Here is a 22,785-nt window from a genome sequence, read left to right on the forward strand (position 1 = left end):
ACTTTCCTTTGTCCACGGCCGCCTGCACATTTCAGCCAACACCAGGTAGGACCCACCAGCTGCTGCTGACTCCCATGCAAGTTTTGTCTGAGTATTTTTGGCAATATGCAGGACAAGGATGAAATCCACAAAACTCTTTTCCTCCCTTGCCTTCAGTGGAATTGCTTCTCTCATTTTGAAGCCAGGTCTCCAAAGCTGCTTGGCTGGAGTGGTCTCCTGGTGCCTCTCTGGTTCCCCAGAGAGGTTTTCCTGGGGACTGCTGGGGCTTGCAGCACTTCTCTCCCCAGTCTGGTTGTCCTCGGTACTGAGCCCTGTCCCCCCTCTGGGAACAGAACTGAAATTTGCCTCCAAAGATATCACGGAGTGCTAGTGAGTCACCGGCTCGCATCAACATTTTGGATGCAGCCATTCTGTTTGTGTAATGCTTGCAGTTAATGAATTAATGGTGTTATACTCTCTTTCAAGCAATGAACTATAAACTAAACAAGTAATCAGCAGGAGGTTGGCTGGGCGCATTTCCCTTAGCGTTTCAAATAAATGCAAACATGGGAAAAGCTGGAGCTGCACCACTGCTATCCACATGTACTCAGATTCGTGCATCGGGGTCAGTAACTGAAAGCAATCAAAGCTCCTTGCAAAGGAAGGCCTGGGTAGGGGGTGATTGCTGCTTCAGTTCCCAAAGCTTGTGGGTACCTGCTGCAGCTCTGCTGCAGAAGAAACCTCTCTGCTCATTTTTCCTTTTGTGGCACAGCGATGAAGAGTTGGGAATCCTTGTAATGTTTCATCTTCAGTTTTACAGGGCTCAAAGAAATGCCCTACTGATGCTGCTACTGGCGTTTGCCTTTCTTTTCCATCAAGATTAATTTATTCTGGGGTTCTGTCCGTCGGTGGGTGCGCCACTTGTGCTGCCTTTGGCACATCTGCAAAACCAGGTCTGGGATGGTTTGTGGCTGGAGCTGCCGCTGGTGCCAGAGAGTTAACTCTCTCCCAGGAGTTACAGACTGGCCGTGTGACACGAGTCTTGCCTGAACCAGCCAGGCTGCTTGGTAGTCAGAAGTGCTGTGATAAATCCTGTCCTGTGCTGCCCTGTGCTAGTGGAAGAAATTTTTCTCTGTCATCGAGGCAGCTTCTTTCACTGATTTTGTATATATTTGCTGTTATTGTATTATTTGATCATATTTCTAGACAGCTTTAAACCAGTCACAGCAGCTACTTGATGTGTAATTAAATCTAATGGCAGTTAAAATTCTGAATGCTTGAGTGTTTTGCTCTTTGAAACTAAATTTATGAGATTTGCACTTCCTCTTGTGGCAAAAACATGAGCTCTGCTGGCAGACAGATGGATTTCCAGATGATAAACATTCAGACTGGATTTAGCAGCAAGCCTTCAGCTCACATATAAAACTCTTACTTTTTTTGCCTGCTGGATTCCCTGCTCTCTGACTGTGGTGCTGGGGTGTCTGTTCCTGGGAACAAACAATGCAGCTCCTGCATTTAACCAGCTGCTGCAGGTCGGTCCCAAAGCTGCATGGGGAGACTTGCAGAAGGTCTGCTGGTGAGGCCCTCGCACACAGTGGGTCAGTGTGCTTGTCCTGTAGTATTTTGCATCAGTGGCTGCTTGAAGTACGGGCTGAATGAGGCGAAGTAGCTTTGGTGATAGCGTGTGACAGCCTGATGGACTGCAGAACGTGAGAGGTGATAAACTGAGGGAAATGTCTCAATTGTGAACGAGAAGTGGCTGGAGTGGGCTGAACCATTTTTGCTCTTGGTGCCTTTCTGCACAGCTGGCGTGTTTGCTTGTTGCATTGCTGCTGAGCATGCAGCTGGTGACTAATTACAGCTCCAAGGTCTCTTCGCTAACGAGTAATGAGTTAGTGAAGAGCCCATTGCTGGATGTGTGAAACTAAGATTACATTTCCTCCTATGCGTTTCTTTGTTAATATCAGCAATGGATTTATCTGCTGCTCGCCACCCACTCAACCAAGTATGATTTTTTTCTGCAATGTTTGCAGTTGGCTCTCAGCTTTACTACACTGGAAAATCTAGAATCAGCAACAAATTTCCTGCTTTTATTTCACGTCCCCTTTTGCAGCCTGCTTTCAAATATACCTCTCTGTTCTTGCAGAATGATGTGTTCCATGCTATTACACCATCTCCTCAATTATCTTGATTCCACCATGTTTCTGATACGCCCAAATCAGCACCCTTAACTGCAAACCAGGTGTACCAGAGCAGAAGCAGGACTTACAGCTCAGGTGTTGAATTTAGAGATGCAAAAGCGATCGGAATCGTTTAGTGGTGAGACTTTCTCCAGGATGTGACAGCTCACGCAGGAAGGATCTGGCACAGCTCCATACACCACCCCTCACAATTTGGCTACCTGCTGAACCTGTGAGATAGAGCTGGAAAGCTCCTCCCGTGCGTATCTTAACCCAGGCAGACCTTGCACATTTTGCAGTGTAAATGAAACAAAATATGGGTGTCCATTTATCTCTCAGGTGCCCGGGTGTACGAGCAGCTGGGAAGGAGGGATTGTGCCCCGCTCTGCACATAGGAATTGGGCAGAGGGTGGGTGCTGCAGTGCTCCCTGCCTTGGGCACCCACCGTGTCCCAGGAGGGTTGGGACAGACGGATGCAGGGCACTGTGAGCTGTCCTCTGAGCAGTGCTACTGGAGGCTACTGGAGCCCTGGGATGTTTTGTAAGAATCCTGTGGTTTGAACAAAACAGAGAGAAGGCATTCTAAAAATCAAATGTAAGCAAACAGGAGTAAAACTTCCTCCTGAAGTGAGAAATTGTGCTGTTTTGCCTCCTAAAGGCTAAAATGAGACAATTCAGTATTTGAAAGGAATATATAAAAAAAGATTCTTCAATTTCTGGGCAGATTTGCAAATAGTTTAAGTAAACACAAACGTCATCGTTTTGTGGCAAAGGCACTGTCCAGCTGAAAACCTTGCCTGGCCCCAGCTGTGCTTTGTGCCTGTTTCAGCCACCAGAGTGGGTACCAACCTTTCCCAGCCTGCAGGACCACAGAAGGGGCTGGCTTCTGTGTCCTGGTCCTTCTGGATACCCTGCTCTGCTCTATTGGTAACAATTTTTTTTTTTTTGAGTCTCAGGTTGTTGCTAAAATGCTCTCTAGCTTAAGCTAGCCCCCCCCATCCCCCCCCCCCCCCCCAAAAAAAAAAGTTTTGCATTTTGACTTCTGGTGTCTGGAGTCGAGCTGGTGCCATCTAGACTGTGGGGCACCGAATGCCCTGGAGAATGGGGGATTTCAGACATCAGGATGATGAATTCGCTCCTGTTCTCACCCAGTGGAGAAGAAACTAGGAGCAAATATTAGGATGCAGGTGTAGGGGGTCAGCAGGCACACAGCCATGTGTGCACACATATTCCTGTGATCTGTTTATGCAAACCCAGTGGCAAAAATTAGCTCTCAGATGTGTGACTGATAATAGTTTTCTGCAAGGAGGAATAATTGCTTTATGGCTATAATTAACAAGGAATTCATCTGCGTCTCAGAGGAGGCAGTTCCTCCTTTGGACTTCACAGGCTCACCCATTTATATGCAGAGGCTGGTTTTAGGAGCAGGACAGCTGTCTGATGTTTGGTGTCTGAGTGTGGCTGATGCCCCTAAGTTAGCTGAGGCACAAGCTGCTTGTGAATGGCTCAGAGCCTTGCTTTTACCTGCAGACTTGGAATAATATCCCTTATAGTTGCCTGCGCTGGGTGGTGATGGATGTTTTGGGAACAAAAATGTTGTTTTTGCATCAGAATTGGTAACATAAGCATGGGAAGTGCAAGGCATGTTGCTTCCTGGGATTGCATGACGCATGGGGGGAAACAAGTACTGGGCTGATATCCAAAGGAAAAAGGACTGACGGGGTGTATGGGACCAAAAGGCTAAAAAGCTATAAAAAAAACAGTAAGGAGGTTGCAAAAGATAGGAAAAACAAAGGGAGGAATTAAAGGTTAATAACACTTGTATGAAACTAGTAACAAATGTCCGATAGCCTGTGAATCTATAGTACTCAGCCAGTGAGGAACCAGGGGATAGAGTGAGAGTTAGGAAACGGTGTAGAGGATGTGAAAGTTGAGATGCCTGCCTTTGCAATCGTGAATAAAACATTACTTCATTGAGGTCCCTGCCTGAGCCTGCGTTATTGGCTAGTGAGTGTTTCACAGATGTGAATGTTGGAAGGTGGGGAAAAAAGAAAAAAAAATGAGAAAATAAAAACATAAAAGCCAGCCTAGGGTGGAAATTGAAAGGCTCAAATGAAACATCTCATCTTTCAAAGAGGAGCAAGTATTGATGGAAAGTCACCTGCAGTCGTTCCCTGACTTGCGGGTGTCATCGTTTCTCTTGCCTTTATTGTGCTGATTTGACAAACACGCTGACAGCCCCTGCGGAGAGCGCAGGGACGGCTGCAATCGAGAGCCGAGGATGGGTAGCCTCTGGGGAGGCAGAGAGCCCCGGCCTCCTCCATAGGCATGGGAGAACCTCTGGCATGGTCCCACTCCCCCTGTTTTTAGGCTGTTTGTTGCACATATTTGCAGCGGCAGGCTTGTTGCAGGTATTTTCTCTGAGACGCGCTGGTTGTGGAGGGCTTGGGGAAGTTACCGGAGCAGTCCTGCTGGGGACAGGGGGCTTTGGCTGACCAGCTCTGGTGACAGATCCGCTCCCGTGTCTTTTGGTCACTCTTTGGTACTGTCCTCATTGGTGTGTGAAGCCTGGATGAGCTGAGATATTTCCAAATGCCCTCCCATTTTGACTCTAATCTTAGAAAAGATGGACTCTGCTTTCTAAGGGCTCAACCCACAGTAGCTTTCCTTCACAGTGAGGGGAGCTGCTGGTGCTGAGCTTGGCTTGAGCTATTCCTGAGCAAGAAGCAGTTAAAACTGCAATCTCATAAAGAAAGAAAAGAAAAAAGGCCAAAATTTACATTGTCTTATGATACAGACCTAACTACGTAAGTTATCATGTTAATTGCCCTAAAGAGGAATAGATTGTTAAAAACTAAATTCAATTCCTGTATAAGCAAATTCAGCTTGCTGCACACTGGAGGATTGCACTGCAGTTCTGAATTTGCTCCTGAGCATCAGTCTGTGACCGGCTCCATGGCTTGGGTAGAATTGTGCTGGCACTGCATCCTTGTATCCTTGCTAACGAGGTAACAGGGCTAATGCAAGCAGAGGACTCCTGCGCGGATGTTGGCAGCGCCCCAGGGAAGGGACTTTCAGACTTGCTGGAGAAGCGCCAAGCATCAGGGAGGGGATATTTAGCCTAATGATGCTTTATCATCAGTGAAAGCCAGGACAGGCAAAGTGTTCTCGGTGCAGGCAGGGCTGCGTTCACGTTTTGTAGCAGTAAAGCAAAATCATCTCCTGTGAACAGAACAAGAGATCTCGGTGATTGGGAACTTTTGCTTTTATAATTGAGTGTATTAGAGACTTCTGCTAGCACAGCTCCGCCAACCGGAGCTCACGTCTCCTCACCCACTCCTCTCCCTCTAGTCCTTTCTCCCGGGACTCGGGGATGGAGGTCTGGTCCCTCTGGCTGTGTTTGCTGATGGATGCCCTGGGAACAACAAAAGCGGAGGTTCCCAATCCTTCCTGGGAGGAGGGAAGAGGGCAGATAGTGAAGCAAAGGAAACTGGAGCTGGAAAGTGGAAAGCTTTCCACTGGCGAAGGAAAGGTTTGTCTGGGACAGATGATGCTCCCCCCATTGGTGCTCATGTTTTGGGGGTCAGTGCATGAGGGGATGCTGAGTGTCCCCTGAATGTGGCACTGTCACAGGAAGCCTGTCTCGTTAACAGGAGTCACAATATACTGCAGCAGCTACTCAGCTACAGACATCTGTGTGAGTGGAGCATTAAGCCGAGTGCATACGTGAGAGTGTACAATAAATGTGAAGGCAACCAAAACCAGGACAAAAACCCCTGGACGTTCCTCATCTAAGCTGTCCAATTCTACCCCAAATTCAAGCTGGATTGCATGTCACAACCATCAGCCGCTTTGTCTTTATTTCATTGTTTTCAGTTCTCATACAAGTACTAATCTAGCATTACTGCTTTAAAAAGAACAAACTACAGCCATTCACGGGATAACATAATTTTAAACTCTGTGAGACAGCTGATACTATTAAAAAACATGGCCCTATAATAGGTTTTCATTATTGATAGCTACTTGAGGAGACACACACTATAAAATATAAAGATGAAAAGCGAAAGGCTATTTGCGAGCTTCAAATCAGTGGCGCTGGAGGAAATGAGAACAGACAAACGGCACAGCCTCTGGACTAAATGTGTGCACATTATGGAGCTGCTAAGGCTTTGCCTTTACAACGTACACTTTAAATCAAAGCAACATTGAAGTCAATATTGATTGTTCTTCGAGATGCATTTTACCTTCAGGCACTGCTGTTTCCCAAAGGAGCATGAGCAAGAACGTATGTCTCTGTGCAGTGCTGGCTGCTTGTGGACAGGGATCTCCCCGAAATCCTCTGAAACCGATTCCTTCTTTGGAAGTACCCACTGCTGCTGCTGAGGGTCCGCTGTCTGTTCTTCAGGTACTCCCGGTAGTTTTTGGTGAGCAGGGTGTAGAGGAAGGGGTTGATGCAGCTGTTGCTGTAGGTCAGGCAGGTTGTCAGGTAATTAATGTTCTTCATCACCTTGGGAGATAAAGGGAAGGATTCATAATACTGGAAGAGGAGCTGCCATATCCAGAAAGGCAAGAAGCAAGCCCAGAACACCAGCACGATTGTGAAGATTAAATAGAGCACCTTTTGGTTCGGCAGCCGCTTGGTCTGCTTGAAGGATGCTGTTTGCGACACCCAGTAAATCTTAGCTAGTCGGATATAGAGGTAGCCAATGATTACCCCTGGGCCCACGATGCTGGTGCCAAAGAGGATGGTGAGATAGACTTTGTAGGACAGCTTGCTCCAGGTGGGCAGGCAGATGCTTTTGTTGTCCCTTTGCACCAACTGGATCATGATGAGCATTGGGAGAGTGAGCAGCAGCGATACCAGCCAGATGACAACAGCAATGGCCTTTCGGTAGCTCTTGGACCTCTTCACTGTGTCCAGGGGCTTCAGCACAGCAAAGTAGCGCTCTGTGCTCATGACTGTAAGGGTGAAGATGCTGGCGTGCATGGTGAGGAAGTCCAGACTGAACAGGATGCGACAGCCAACGTCCCCGAAGTACCATTTCTGGATGAAGTAGGTCCCAACGATGAAGGGGATGGTGAGAAGGTAGAGGAGGTCTGCCAGAGCGAGGTTGATGATGTAAATATACATGGAGGCAGATGATCGCAGGTAGTGGCACATCACCAGCAAGGTGTAGACGTTGCCGGTCACCCCAATCACGCACATCAGGGAGAGGATGGTCCCAATGGTGCAGATGGCGATCATGTCCTCCATGGAGCCGGCGGCTGCCATGCCGGCCCCGGTGGTGTTCGTGGAGGCATTGGGTCTGATTCTGAACAGGCTGCTCTCGCTGGTGTCCGTCACCATGTAGGGGGTTGCAGAGAAGTGGCTCTCCAGCTCGTCAGTTAGGGACATCCTCCTGGCCTTTGAATGTCAGAGGCTTTGCTCATGCCACAGGTTTTTGGAGAGCGGTTCTTCCTGTTCTGAGAAACGTGACTGCTGGGAGATGGTGAACCATTGCTTAGTGGGGTCTCATCCGAGGAAGATCTGCATCCTCCACTAGAGGAAAGACATCAAAAACCAACAGATTAGAACCTGCCAAAGCAACAAAACCTATTGTTGAGAAGCTACTTGTCCCTGATTACATCTTTACTGCCTGCATGTACCAAAGCTCTGCATTGAGGCCGCTTATGCGGTCATTATGAGAGCACAGCTCTGAGGAATGACGTCTTTTAGTGTGCATGGAAAAGAGATGAGAGATCGTGCAGATATTTGGAACCACTTGCTGCAATCTTTAAAGTTAGTTTGGGGTTGGGAAAGAAAAGTATCCTTCCTAATTTCATAGTGCATTTGCTGATAAGCTCTTTGCTAAGCTCTTAACATGAAGGAATCCAAGACCCAAAAGGGAAAACAAACTTTGTATTTACCATTTGCAGCTCAAGGGAATGTATCACAGGGAATAGATGACAAAGTCCAGCATTTCTGCAGTGCTTTCCCTGAACAGCTTTCCTTGAATGAGAAGCTCCTGCTATATCGTGACCTGCAGTTCCCAATTGTCAAGTGATAGACAAAAAAGGCATTTTCTGTACGTAGCACAAGCTGTAGGTTGCGCTGTGAGCTCTAGGTATGTGTAAACACGGTTCTTTTCATGTGCTCTGTCAAGTGTGAGCCCACAGATGTTTGTGTGCCCATGCTGAGATATCTATTTCAGACAGTCCTGTCTGCGAATGTGTCTTATGCAGCGGGCTGTGAGATTGCTCTGCAGCGCTTTAGGCAGGTAGTCGCTCTTTGTACACGTGAGCTTTTGGTTAGCTTAAGCCCAGTGCTGTATAAATCATGACTTGCTTTGAATTTGTGCTGGCTTGGGGTGTAGGCAAAGGGATATCGAACCTGCTTCAGAAAAACACACGAAAAAGTACGTAAAACACCAGGATTTTAAGGCATAACAAGAAGCCTGTACCAACGTAAAGGTCACTGCACACAGAAATGTTTGCAGTACATATTTTACGCAGCTCAGGTTGTCTATTCATTTAGAAAACGCTGCAAGAGCAGGTGCTGGACTGCCTTGTCCTTGCAGGGCTCCGCAGGCAAAGACATCACACTGCCTCTTCCATGGGGCAGGTTGGGTTGGTTTTATCGTGGGAATTTGTGAAGTTTTGCAGCTTTTCCCAGTAAATTTGGTGTCCTTTTGCCTCCACACCCAGTGACTCCATTGCCCTCTTCATCCCGCTTGCTTGCTTGGCAGGATGGCAGCACCGTGTCCTGCTCCAGCTGTCCTTAGGTCAGAAACTGCTGATGGCCACTGTCGCACTAGAGGACGGGCAATGTTCATCTTCTTGATGACTTGCCCCCATTTTCTCTTCTTCCCATTACCAGGTGACGGGTGCTGTGGAGATCTCATGCAGAAAGTCTGCAGAAAAGAGGGTAACCTAGTACAGACAGATTTCTCCTTCCTTAACAGTTGGGATAGGGGTGCAAAAAAGGCAGAAACACTACATGGAGCCCTTCTCCTCCCCCCATGTCCCTCGGGTACAGACAGCCAAGCAGGAGAGGTGAAGCGTGGTCTGGCAGTGGTCAGTTCTTTGGGAGGTTGCTTCTCTCAGCCGATCTCCATCAGCTTCACTCAGCTTTTCTGGACCCTGCAAACGCAAATCTGCCTTCTCCCCGCCGTGCTGTGCGATCCCTCCTGCTTGGCTTTGGGCACGTGCAGCCAGCCCATCCACGCACCGGCTGGCTCCCTCATCGTCTGCCTCGTCCATGCTCCCGTACAAGCTGTGCTGGCAGCACAAGCATCAATGCGTGGAGGAGATGCAGATGCTCGGGGGCTCTGCCTGCTCCTCTGCCACACGGTCACCAGCAGGCTTGGTTGGAAGGGAAGCGCTCTGCACGGGATGCTCCAGCTAAGCCCAGCTCCGGTGACACGCAGCTCTTGGGCTCGGTTGGATTTGTGCTAGCTTGTTTTCAGGAGCATGTTCCTGTGGCCCAGGTGCTGGCTCCTTGCAGCTGCCTTACTTTGTGCTCTGGGCACTTGTAGCAAGTGCCTGTGCTCATCAGCGCGAGTCCCTGTGTGACAGCTCCTGCTAGAGAGAGCTCCCGCACCGCAGCAGCCTGCTCTGCTCCTGCACCGAACCTGCGTTTTGCTTCATTCATAAAACCACTACAGCGCTAATTCAATTCAAACACTCCAGCTATCTGCAGGCAGAGCTCGCAGCTAGGCAGGTCCTCGTTCCTAGAGGACGAAAATTGTACAGATTGGGGAAGCCTTGCATCACTTTAAAGTTATTGGCATTGCTGCACTCAAACATGCATGCATACACACAAACACATGCAGACACACACACAATAAAGAGCCTGCTATTCCAAGCAGCCATTCAAAGCATCTTACGGTCTAAGCAATTTTCTCAGCCATTCCTGCCTTTTCTTCTACGTTATCAGCACCGAGGGGCACCGTGCACGTTCCGGTAGCAACGAACATAAAGGAATTCCTCCTGCTCAAACCTTGCTTTTAAATCCAGCAGGTGAAGTTTCCTACAAGAAACGGAATAAAAATGCAGCTGGCAGTTTTAAAGCTGAAACTTAAAAAAAAAAAAAAAAAGGAAAGAATAAAAAAAGAGAATCCTCCTTCATGGGAAGACAACGCCAGCTCCCCGTGCTCCGTCGCATCTGGAAAGGCAGCGACAGGAAGGGAGCGTGCTACCTCTCCAAGTATGTTTGAAATCTGTGCGCTCTTAATACTCTCATTCTCCTCCCTTCACTCACGCTTGCTATTTCTGTTACTCGGTGACGTTAGGCATAGCGTGGCTTTGACTGCAGCCGGCAAAGAGCCTTTTTAAAGCAGCAGCATTTGGATAGCTGGGGCTGGCTGAGCCCGCTCTCCCCGCCTGGCTGTGAGCCAGCTGGGGCTGCGAGGTGTCGGTGCTGTGTTCATCTCAGGACTGGTGATATGAAGAGCTGTCCTGCCCCTCCTTATGTCACACAGAAGGCCACAAGCATCTTGTGTTGCCTGAGCAAAACCGTTGTGTCTGGGCACAGTGGCTGGGTTGGGGAGGGTTAAATTCCTGCGGGAGGGTCGGCTGCCCACGGAAATGGCGAGCTCCTCCATTCGGAGATCAATTCCAAAACGAAGTCAAAGTTTATTTGGGTTGGACAGCGTATTCACAAACGAATCTGTGTGGTGGTATCATGCATGACAGCATCTGAGATATTTCAGGCTGGCAATAACAAAACGCTGTCTGGGTTGTTTGGGGTTCAGCTGCTTGCTTTTCCCCCGTGGTTCTCAACGAGGTGAAGACGGAGCAAGATCACCCAAGCTCCTCGAAAGCCTCACTGTGAGGAAGGGGCTGGTGCTGAGAAATGCTGAAGCGAACTTGAGATTATTTTGTTAGCAGCTGAATATTGGGTTGGTGACCTGTACACCGTGGGGTTGCTTTTCCTCCCTGTTCCTTGCTCTAGCTCTATGCAACGGGGGAATTGCTTCTGATGTATGGGAGGTGAGGAGCATCCACCTCTCCCGGGGTGGCTGCAGCTGGATGTGGGTGTGTGGGAGATACCCACTGTAGTTTCACCAGTTTTTATTCAGGTGGCCACTGAAAGGAGGTGCCAATTCCTGGCATGGAGCTCCAGGGAGGCAGCAGCTGTCCCTGGCTCTGCACTTGGTCCCTCCTGCATTGACCTGACAAACCGGGAGCTGTTTCCTCCTCAAACTCTTTTTCTGGGTATTGTGTCATCTTTGTTCTTGGCCTTTTACACTCTGCCTTCTGGGAGCTTTCAGATGCATCTCGTCTCATCTCCAAGGTCTTGGCTTCCTGCAGCATAAGCCCAGTTTTGGAGAGTGCTCACCCTCTGAATGGTGCTCGGGCTGCCTGGGGGACAGTGGTGGCACCTGGGAAGGGTCTTGAGCACCAGCTGCAGCCATCTCTGCTGGGCAGCTGGTGCTCAAAGCAGGGCTTCTCTGAGACCTGGGCTTTTGCATCTGGGGAGGACTTGGGTTAGGAGCAAATCTTCATGGGGAGGCGTGAGTTTGCAATGAAAATACATTTCACGTTAGTAGCTTTTAGAAGGGCTGGTTGAGCCCTAAAACCCCAGCCAAAGCACCCCGGTGTAATGGTGTTTTGCTCCAAAGATTTGTTCTAACTCTATGCTTTGTCTCTCTCTCTTGGCAAATCTTTGGCAAAGTGTGAGGGTAATTCACGTGGCACGTTCTTCTTCCTGTACAAAGCAGGGACAACCTGCTGGTATCCTGGAAGCACCTTGCCAGTCTTCATGTAACCCAAAGAATGTGTCCCCATATGGCTTTTGTCCCGGTCCTTCTGGTGACAGATGCACTGAGTAAGGACACCCGAGTTACCTGCAGCTGAGTAATTCAGCCCCACGGCCTGCTCTGCTTCTGTCCTGTGCTGGGGACAGCCCTCTGGGCGCAGGTCCCATGCAGTCAGTGGTGGGGATGTGGGTGACCTGCTGGGCATGGCTTGGGCATGCTGCTTCCATCACCGTCTCTCTCTCTGGGCACCTATGCTGGAACTGTCATGCTGTCACTCCTCTGTCACTGAGGTGCCCGTTGGGTTTGTACTGACCTGTGCCAGGGAAAGGAAGGGGGAATGGGATGGGAGAAAAGCTTCTGGCCAACCCATCGCTTCCTTGGACCTGTTGGTCCTAACCCGGTAGTTCCTTTTTGGTGTACAAACCTTCTGGAAAATATTATACCAGTGTGCTGGTTTACCAGGAAATGTCAGTGCTGCCGGGGCTGCTGTCAGAGCAAGCTGAGCCCCCAAATGGTTGGAAAGCTCCCGTGGGCCGCTGGAGCCATTTGAGGAGGTGTCTGGAGAGACGTTTGAGAGCGATGTTGTGGTGTCAGGTTCACAGCCCTGGCTCAGAGGGTTGTTTGTGATTGTAGTTCTTCTTCTCCTGCTTCCCCTCTTTTCCTCATCTGTAAAACAGAGATCATTGCACTCACTCGTCTCCCGGTGCCTTGAGTTTCAGGGTTTTTCACATTTGTCAGATGCTTTTAGAGCTATAGGCAGGAGTCCCAGCCAGCAGGATTTGTAACAGGGCTAGGAACTGTGCAGTAAGTATCGTATGAAGGTAGGAGCCCTCTGAGATGTGGACTAGGTCTGTTTAATTATTCAGGCAGCATCTGCAGCCACGGGGTTCAAGTTCTGCATAGGAGCCTTCTGACGGGACTGCAGAGGCAATAGCTGTTGTTATTCTTTCAAACACAGGACAAAAAAGACCTGTTTACGTCTTCAACATAACTTATGCCAACGGTATGTGAGTTTGATTGTGCTTGGTTACTGGTTCAAACCTCACTGAACCAGACAAACCTCTTGTGCACCCCGAGCTGGGCTGTGCACCTAACCCGCCCTGAACCTGCCTCCCCCGGTCTGCGCAGGGCCCCTGGACAATTTTGTTCTGCTTTTGCTGGGGCAGCTTTGAGATCAGCCTCGCCAGCAGCCGTGGGCTCCCTTGTGCTGCACGCTGAAGGATTCCTGCAGGACAGCTTGCCTACAAATCACATTTTTCAAAATGTAAGCCCTGCTCCCCCGTGCAGGGAAGAGCTTGTACAAACGCAGCCAAAAATTGATAAAAGAAACAAATCTCATAAATGTGTCTGCATTCTTGGTCTGGGCCAGGTCTAGAAACACATGCAAGCTTGGATAAGATGGGATTCTCATTTGCCTGACTTGGTTTACTCATCTCCACACATGACCTCCATTAACGCCCGCAGCAGTCAGGGCGCCGTGTGTGCCTTGTCTCTGCTACAGATGTTATTGCGGTCGCACAGAAATTCGCATTAGCTTCAGAGAAACTGCCCTGACTTTGGGGCAGCCCAAAGAAGACCGAGCATTTGCAGCATCGTGCATGCTGATGTGGATTAAACCGAGGTCTTGGGAGGGCTTCACATGACTTGTCTTCCTTCGCTAGGGTCACAGCGGGACGGTTGAGGGCAGGCTCTTCCCATGTCATACCTCGTGTGACAGCACCCGGGTGACAAGTGCTGAGCCCAGGACCACCACCGTGAGCACCATGCTGACAGCTGGGAGCAGCTCCCGAGGCAGAACACTGCCGAGGTGGTGACTCCTGCAGGACACGGTGCTCCCCGGGTCACCTCTTTAAATCCCGCACTTAAATCCCCGTTCCGGCTCTTAATGGTCTTGGCACATGTAAATGCGATGTCCTAATTCCCAACTGCTTTTCTCATTCTTCCTGCTATCTGTCCCCGCCAGTGAAAGAGCCACCCAAAGTTAGCCAACGCATTTGGAGACATCACTGAACTTTTTGGCATTTTTGTCTCCTTTCTTCCTGTTTTTTTTCATTTTTTTTTTCTTCCCCAAACAAGAAACTTCCGTTGTCCTTTCCGAGGCAGTATTGCTTTGTTCTTGGCTAGTCTGTATGAAAGTGAGACTCTGGGGGCTGCAATAACCAGCTTGTTTTCCCTCATCCAGGATCCCTTACGTGGACACCAGGTTTACAGATGCTGTGCTCGGGGAGGGCATTCATCTCTTGCTGAGCTCTGCCAGCCCAGGATTTCTGTGCTGCTGACAGCTTTTCCGCTGCATGGAGGTGAATTGCACAGACAATCCAAGGGGTGGTGCTGGAAGGGGACTGAGAGGTGCCATGCCAGGCTGTTAGCTACCTCATCTGTGCTGGTTTTGGCCCAAACAGTGCTACTGCCCAGGGCAGGGAAGCAAATGAGGTGTTCTGTGCTGGTGCCCTGGAATTTGGGTAGGGAAAGGGCAGAGGGCTCAAGCTCTGACTCCCTGGGATTTGTAGGTAAAAGCTGTATGAACCCCATCCCTGGATCTTTGTGCAAGCTGGTCCTGCAGGGATGGGGCCAGAGCTCCTCTACCTTTCCTCTTGGGACTGCTGCTGTATCTCTAACGAACCGTTGCTCCTCTGTCTCCTGAATTTCACCTCGCTGTTACCGGGATCTCATCAAGCTCCCAGAGATGGCATAGATTTAGGACTCCTGTGAGGTCCGAAGATTGCTGTAGGATGCTGGAAGCTGCCCTGAATCCATTTGGGCTGTGCTGGGGTGAACTCTTCCAGGTTGATGTGGTCATGGCTGGTCCCCGCAGCCCTGGTGTTCCTCTCGAGGCTCAGGTTGCTGCATTTCTGGGAGGCTGCGGCGTGTGCTGGGGGCTTGACCAAATGGCATGGCTGGGCGAAAACCTTCCTGCCAGTGGGGAGGCAGAGCAGTGGCCACGTTGCTTGGTGGTTTGCACCTAACACTTGCGCTGTTTACAAATTTCTAATGTGCTTATGGTAATACCAAAGGACCTCCTTACAAATGCAAACAAGAACTTAAATACATTGATTTGCAATACATTTAAACTTGACAAGTCTGCTTTGCCCAATCCATTTCCCTCTTGGTGTATTTACAAGTGTAGCCCATGGGGACAGGATCAGTGATTAGATCTAGCCCAAGTCCTGTGATTTTCATCAGCGTACCAGCAGCGCCTTGCTGGAGCACAGGTTTTTGAGGCTTTCCCCTCTAAGTGATTACTGTTACGTGCACACGTTGTTACTCACTTCTTCTGCCTTTTGTTTTTTTCCAAGCTCTTTGATCCTCTGTCACCATTAGAAACCGTCACGTAACCGCCTGTGTCCCAGACCTGAGATCTGTGAAAACGACAAAGTACCCAGGACATACCAAGGATGGAGTTAAGGTTGCGTATATTTCATACCGGTAGAGGAAATTGTGATCAGCTGTAAGTGGGTTTTATATCTCACATCAGTAATTAATACGGCTGCTGGTGCGCTTGTCTCAGTCAAGCATGTCCCTGGCTGGGTGCTGATGTCTGCAGTGGGAGGGATGGATCCTGTCTGTGCCAGCCTGTGCTAAGTTGTAGGCTGATCTGAGCCTCAGCCACTTTTGGGAGAGGTTTTAGCAGTGCTAAAGCTGTTTTGGCAGTGTTATAGCTATTTTGGCAGTGCTTATAGCTGAGTGCTGCTACAGCAAATATAAGCTGGTGGCTTTGGTGACAGCCTTCTGCACTACACGGTGTGGTTGTTGTGTCATTTGCCCAACTGCCTCATGAAAACCTTTAAATTAAGAGCCACAGAGGTGCGGGTGCTCGGGGCAGGCAGGTGCAGGTGGACAGAGGAGGTCTCGGGGTAGAATCTCTGCAGCACAAAGGGGCTTTGTCCTCAGCAATATTTCACATTTCCCTCTGCACCAATTATAACCTGGTCATCGTATTAAAGGTATTTTGAGAGTAACTGGAATAGGAGGACACAGTGCCTTTATTCTCTTTATTTGAATGCACTCAGGATTAACAAACAAACAAACCAAAAACTGCACTAGACTTCTGGAAGTCTTCCAAAGCATCATCAGAAAAGCCTCGGGGAGTTCAGCTAAGCTCAGCCAAGCCCCTTCCATGGGATAAAACCTATGCTAAAGACAAACGTTTCTCCCCATTGTTACCCGTATCTTGCACAGCACCTCCCAGTTCACGTCTGCGTGGCTGTGCTGACTGGTCCAATGCTTTGCAGTTTGGCTCAGTGTCCTCAGCCATCCCATCCTTCCCTCCAGCACTCTGTTCCATCCTGGGGGAGTATTCCACATTTCTCAGTCTGGTTCCTCCTCGTGGCTAGGAATTAGAGGATTTTGAAAAATCTTTGTGAAGCAAGAAAGCTGGTGGGAAAAGTCAGGCTCCCACCATTTCCAGCAGAAGTTCCTGCTGCTGATCCTGGGTGTTTTCTCAGCTCTGAATGCCTGTGGCTGGCAGCAAACATTTCCCCTGGAGCTTTCAAAAACCTCTCACAAGACACGCAAGGTGCAGCACGAAGGGTGGTCTGGCAGCATGTAAAAATAGCAAATGTCATTGCACGGAGTGTGTGCTGCTGCGGTGGCATTTGCTGTGCTGCACACGTGGGAGCAGGGCCCGAAGGACTGGGGACGGTGGCAGGCGGTAAAGGCCACCCCATGAAGCGGTAGATGGAGATGTTCCCTGCTGAAGGTCATGGTGGTGCTGCTGGGGACAGCCCTGTGGTTCAAGAGGGCTGCAGGACAGGCTGGGCTTCTCACCGACCAGATGATTTGATAAAGGCTCGCTTTTCATTGAAATCCAGCAGTGCAGCACCTGCCCAGGTATGGTGAGCTCCAGGCCTCTCGTGCCCCTGAGAGGTCATTGCCAAGGCGGGTGGGAGCGATGGTAGGCTGCTGGAACGAGGAAGACCCTGAGCTAAAAGCAGTGCCAGAAGTGGCAGGTGTTAGTTCAAAGACCCCAAAGCTCGTGCCAGTTTTAGACAGAGAGGTTTGCCCTCTGCAGATTGCGCCCTGTGATGAGGAGCAGGCAGCATGTGTGTCCCCGTGCCAGTGAGTCAGTCCCTCACTGTGGGGACCGGTGTGTCCCCAGGACGGGGTCTGGGTGGCAGAGGTGGACCCAGCAGGGCTGGGATGGCTGTGGCTGCTGGCCACAGAGGCCACAAGGGCCTCAGCGTTCATTCCTTTGTTGTTTTTCTAGTAAGAAGGATGCAGCATTCATTTAGTCATTGGCATATTATTCCAGAGGGAAATTCTCTTGGAAATGCTCTAATGGTGACAAAGGGGCTTAATTCCCCAGCAGAAAGCAGAAGGAACGTCGAGCAGGTGCCTGATTTCACAATCAGAGTGTGTATTTATTGTTTCAAAATGCTCCTCTGTGCCTCGATTTGTTCCCAAGTAACACTTTGATTAACGCAGCAAACCCAGGGTGCTGGGGCCTGAGGATGGGCATGAGGACGGGCTAGCTGAGGTCAGCCCCCAGCACTGATCTGGAGCTGAGGTGGAGGTCTGTGAGGGAAATTCTGCCTGGTTGCAGCCCGAGTAATGCCTTCTGCCCCTGTGGGACCCATCGGTCATGTGTAACTCGATTTATCGAGTATTTGCACCATTGTGGTGCAGCACAGCAGTGGCAGCTCATGCCCAGGGAGATGCTGCCTGTGCTGGGCGCATCCTGCCCCAGCCACGCTGAGCTGCTCAGACAGCACCCGCCAGCACGACGAGGTTGTCCTCCTCCTCCTCAGTGCTCCTTCACTGATCTCACCTCACCTCACCTCTGTGTGAAGGCACAGCATCCTTCCCGGATGGCCCCACTGCCCATCCTTTATTTTCTCTCTGCTGATTTCCCAGGAGGAGTTGAGCCCAGCTGCTCCATATCATGGGAAAGCTTCTGGCAGCAGGCACTGTGAAGCTGCTGTGTAAAAGTCACCGCAAAGCTCTGTCATAAAATGCACTTGTGGCTTCAGAACATTTTAATTGTCCTTTTAATGCACATTTGGAGGCATTGAAAAATCTTTATGTTCAAGACAGAGCGTTCCCCATGGGCTGGGGACCCGCCTCCAGAATGTGCCGCTGCCGTTCGGGGCTGTGTGTGGCTGAAGGGGGTTGTTTTCTCGGGTTTTTGAAGCGGTGTCAAAGCCACAGCTGTTTTATTGATGAGTCAAAGGGAGCAGCGTCCCTTGCTTCTTAGACTGTAAATGCCAGAGTATGCAAACACCTGCCTCAGTAAAAAATAAAAACTGAAAAAATACATAAAACAGAAAACCCGGATCACATCACCTCTCGGTTCCCTTCAAGGTGATGTAGGATGCGATTTTTGGCCATGATTGAGGTTTCAGCACTGAGGGCGACTGCTACAGCTGCACCTGTGCTGTCTCCTGTGTTATCCTCAGGTTTTGGATCCTGCCTCGCTCTGCAGCGTCCCGGCTTGTACGAACAGCGGGAAGTGCTTCATTTCACATGTGTATTCACTGCAGCTGTGCTCAAAGCCGCTCCTGTTTCACTGTGAAGGCTGCTCCGTGTGTGAGCAGGAGGGAAGATCGCCTCCAACATGTGTGCTCGGGGCTGCAGCCGGGCTCCCCGCGCACCTTCAGGGCTCCGGGCGCTGCAGGCTGCAGCATGGTGCCTGCCTGGGTCCCCGTTCCCTGCCCAGCTCCCAAAGCCCCGTGGTTTCTTGTTAACCCAAAATTTAGCTCTTCCCGGGTTGCCAGCACTGTTTTCATGCCCTATTTTGAATATAATTGTTCTTTGTGCCAGCACACTGACAGTCAGGAATACAGATGGGCTTTTGGGGCTGGGGCTGGCAGGATGCGTTTAAGTGGTTTCCATTTTGCAGGTCATTTGTGTCCTGCACAAATGAGAGAAATTGGGCACCTGTTGTGCAGGATGATGAATATAAGTGGTTGGTGCACAGCCCAATGTTGTTGTGAGCCTTTACACACCCCCAACATTAACTCCAAGCAAAATATTCAAGGGTCTTAGTGGCTTTCAGCTACTTTTGCCAGCCTGCATTAGTAGTGCGTGACTCGGTGCAATTAGGTGTCCCAAAACGTTTTGCGAAGAGGCTTTCGGTGACCTGTGCTGAGTCCCAGTCCTCTCGGGACATTGCCCAGGTGTTGATCCAGGACATTGTGCCGCCGCAACATCTGGCTGTACCTCCTTGCAGCACAGCATTGCCCTGAATTTCTCAGTCGTGTGCACAATTCAATGGGAACTGACAGCGTTTCGCTGGAGCAGAAGGGAGGAGGATCTTTGCTACCTGTGCCAGATGGGAGCTCCTGCCAGCGGTGGGAAGCAGTTCCCTTTCAAATTCATTTATCTTCCACTGCTAGCCCTTCTCGTGAGCTGCTCCTTGCAGCTGGCTCTGCCGTGCCCAGAGCATGCAGTGCAGGGACTCGCTTGACTGCTTTAATTGCCTCAAATTAATTACATCGCTATGAATTATATAAGGGTAATGTTTTTAGGGAACTAAAGCCCATGTCTAGGTGATAGGAAGAAACTAATGTCGTTTGCGTCTCACCTGAGCAATTCACACCCTCCTTGGCTGAACCTGGTCCCTCGTTTTAGGGTCTTGCTTCTTCCGCATGACCATCACCAGGCTGGCTTCTCTTTTCTAAACAAGATATCCTGTACTGGCGTGGGCAATGTTTACTTTGAGTTGATTGAGTTTCAAGTTAAAATTTTCCCCCAGTTTGTAAGATTTTCATGAAAGGTAAACCTTTCCGAACTGTTTGTTGAAATACTGAAATTCTCCCGGTTTTACGCTTTGTTTGCTCCGTCTGGAATGCCTGGCTGGTTATTTATGGTTTCTGAAAGGAGGCTCCCTGTGCAGCTCCACCAGCTCCTTTCGGGGCCTGCCTTGAGCATCACGGGGCCATCCTGGTCTCTGTAAGCAGAGGAGCATTTGTTGGTGGAGCCCTGTTACTCAGACCTAGCTGTGAATTTAAGGTATTGTTGGGATCAAGAAGCAACTAACTTTATTTTTTAATTGGACTTCATCTTTACTATCCAGAATCACTTTGCAACATCAACAAACTTCGTTGTTTTCCTTTTCGTTCCTTTTTCCAGATTGTTCACGTAGGGACAGGATGGCTGGACACCACGGTGACTCTGCCCACTCTGAAAACAGACTATTTACTCCTTTACTTCTGCATTTTGTTTCTTATCTTAACCAATTACTTATCTTAACCATTTACTTGCATGACAACCTTTGATCTTGTCTCACGAAAGACTAGTTGTTGAAGGACCTGGTTGAAAGCTTTTGTTAAATTTGTTAATTTTTTTGTTAAATTTGTTAATTTTTGTTAAATTTTGTAAAATTTGTTAATCCAACCATAACTATATTTCCCTTTTCTGCTTCTTCACAGACTCCTTCAGAGAGCTCCCATTTGAGGCAGAGATTCTCTTGTGAAATGCTCTTCCCCAATATCCTATGTTTATCCGTGTGCCTGTTCACTCTACTTTTTAATCCAGTTTCTCCTAATTCATCCTACTTACTGCTCTGTAGTTTCCCTGATCTTCATTGAGACCTTTTTGGAAAATCGGTGTCACATTAGGCACTTTCTAGTCATCTAGTACACAGAGAGCTACAGAGAGTTTTAAGCAAGAAGTTGCATGCCACAGTTAATGCTGAAGCTCTTTCATCCTCAGGTTTCTTTATGGCTTTTTGGTGACCGCATCCTGAAATCTGGCATCCCTGAAATAAGCTCAGACGGGAAGGGAGGTCATAGGTGCATTTATTTTGCTTCATTGATTGTCTGGCCTTTAGCTCACTGTGTAGAAAGAAATCTGTGTTTTAAACAGCACAGCATGCGATGCACTACGTGTGGCTGGGGCTGTTGCTCTTACAAGTTCATTTGGAAATGCCAGGTCTGGGCTGCTGGCCTGTGGTGGGTGTGCTCTGTGTCTGTGGTTGCCGTAAGTCTTGCTCAGGCTTACGAGCCACAGCATGCCTCGATGTGATCGTTCCTTGAACTGGACAGCTCGTTAATAACGGAGCGTCAGGCAGATGCTCAGTGCCATGAAGTCCCTCATGGGAAAGTGATGAATCACACTGAAGTCCAGGAAAATGATAAAGGATCTGAGTTTGACTATGAGTCAATCACTTTATCTAACAAAATGGCACGGCATCATCCCTCTGTTGTCTATAATTCAAGGAAAATCTGTCACAGACTCTTTCCTCTGGTCTTTACAGAGTGTGGTGCACCCTGACACTGCATCGCTCCCCTGTTATTTGTGCAGGCATGGGACAATCAGACCCCCCCCAGCCATAAATGTTTGATGTAACTAATTGGCAAAAGCACAAATTAAGTGCTAAGGGGAGGGGGATTGCACAAGCTGAAACACAAAGTGAAAGGGACCTGAGTCCTGAAAAACTGCTGAACAAAGTAAATTATCTCATGATCCTACAAATAGCAATCCCAAGCAAGAACTCTTTGAGCTCTCTGGGTGACAGGAGAGGGCTGCGCCCCCGATGCCCCCCTGGGCTGGGACACCTCTGAGGGCACCCCTGGAAGGAAGCGTCTCTTGTGGCTGACTCCTTGAGGAACAAGTCATCTGCAGATCCCAACAAGGAGAGGGGTGAGAAACTCACTTTCAAGGGGATCTTAGAAGTGCCCAACTGAATTTAGAACCACCCCCCATAGCCCACAGTAAGTCTTGGGTGAACCTTGCCTTTCTGCAATTAAGTCGCTGTTTGTGTTGTAATAAACTCTTTAAAATCATTGTGTTAATTGACTAATACTTAAATGCTGATTAAGTGCTGTTAAAAAACATATAATCTAATCTTGTGATTTATCGTAAAAGTATATAATAAATTCTTAATTATTGCTACGTTGCAGTTGTGTAAAATCTATTCTGTGACATGATCCCAGGTCCTTTTTGGAGGGGTAAAGGAGCTGCTAAATGTAGCAGAGAGTGCTCTTTGACATCAGCAACTGTTAATACATAACCAGAGTTACCAGGGAGGGGGAAGCTTAGAAAGAAAAGGAACAATGAACAGGAAGAAAAATTATAATAATTTTTGCACTGTACAGAAAATACTCTTTCCTTCTAGGACATGTTGTGCCCGGAGTTCTCCCTGTTCCAGGCTGCCTGCTTTACAGCTCTTTGTCTGCTTTCTGTGATCATAAATCTTGTAAATCTCATTGCTTCCATGCCTCTACACATCCTTCTCAGAAACATTTTCTGCAGATTTTGCATCTGTGATCCTGGAAAATAAATCCCTACGGAGGCTGTTAATGCAAATTGGCTGTGTTTAAGTGAGTGGCTGATGCCCGTCAGCTGTGGTGAGAGGTGGCTGTAGTGTATCTGCTCCAGCTGTAATTAGGGGCTGAACCATGAAGAAGTAGTACGTGGTGTGGTTCAGTTGTTCCAGGCTTGGGGGTGGTTGTGGGAAGCTGCTGAAGACCTGGAGGTCCAGGAGGGCTGATAGGTGACAGGAGCTGTGAAATAGGAGCGTGAGCATGCTGCAGCTGTAAGTTTTCTTATTCCTGAAGAGGGGTCTTGCTGTTTTTTATGCTTGCATCCTGTGACAATTGGGTTGGGGGGTGGCAGAAGCCACAGAGGAGTCTTACCCTTTTACCCTTATAGTATATGAAAGCTGGGAACGATTCTTGAGCTATCTGCAAGGTACATTGTTTTCTCCCCATGTGCATGTGGTACCTACCCACTAGCTGCTTTTCTGTGAGTCGGGATGTCCTTGGTGGTGCAGGTTTTTTTGCTGTGTGCATGTGCCTCCAGGTGGTTTGGTTACTAGGGGCAGCTGTAGAGTGCAAGGGGGAAGGTAGGAGGGCCACCAGAGTGCAGAGGAATGGAGTGAAATGGCCTCAGCAGCTTCCGAAATCTCAGCAGTGGAGCCTGAGCTGCGGCAGAAGAAGGGATTTG

At 49.1% G+C, this 22,785-nt stretch overlaps 2 protein-coding genes across 8 annotated transcripts in view; one reads left to right on the forward strand and one right to left on the reverse strand.

Moving 5' to 3' along the window:
- LOC106047089 (uncharacterized) overlaps nt 1-22,785 on the forward strand; it is a 140,345-nt gene that overhangs the window by 56,766 nt on the left and 60,794 nt on the right. Inside the window, exon 1 of one of the 4 annotated variants that reach the window (XM_066980061.1) lies at nt 22,283-22,375. The exons of 2 other annotated variants lie outside the window; for them this stretch is intronic. The gene's annotated coding sequence lies outside the window, so the exon portion shown is untranslated. Of the gene's footprint in view, nt 1-22,282; nt 22,376-22,785 lie in introns of those variants that run through there. One more of the 4 variants, XM_066980063.1, reaches the window with a different exon arrangement.
- On the reverse strand, nt 5,986-10,638 carry UTS2R (urotensin 2 receptor). Of its 4 annotated transcripts, XM_066980237.1 has the most exons (3): nt 10,024-10,638; nt 6,777-7,697; nt 5,986-6,665 (listed from the first exon to the last, which is right to left on the reverse strand). In XM_066980237.1, the coding sequence occupies exons 2-3, from the start codon at nt 7,551-7,553 to the stop codon at nt 6,405-6,407; spliced, it is 1,038 nt and encodes a 345-aa protein (XP_066836338.1). In that variant the 5' UTR covers nt 7,554-7,697; nt 10,024-10,638; the 3' UTR covers nt 5,986-6,404. The 4 variants fall into 4 exon arrangements, with proteins under 4 accessions (XP_066836338.1, XP_013053872.3, XP_013053870.3 ...); XM_013198418.3 differs by having other exon boundaries at nt 5,986-7,697; nt 10,137-10,623; XM_013198416.3 differs by having other exon boundaries at nt 5,986-7,697; nt 10,024-10,623.

Source organism: Anser cygnoides, chromosome 19 (genome assembly GCF_040182565.1).
Source record: "Anser cygnoides isolate HZ-2024a breed goose chromosome 19, Taihu_goose_T2T_genome, whole genome shotgun sequence".
Taxonomy (NCBI): domain Eukaryota; kingdom Metazoa; phylum Chordata; class Aves; order Anseriformes; family Anatidae; genus Anser; species Anser cygnoides.

Excerpts from the sequence above, each read along its gene's own strand:
- UTS2R (XM_013198418.3), bottom strand. The coding sequence starts at position 7,553 with ATGTCCCTAACTGACGAGCTGGAGAGCCACTTCTCTGCAACCCCCTAC.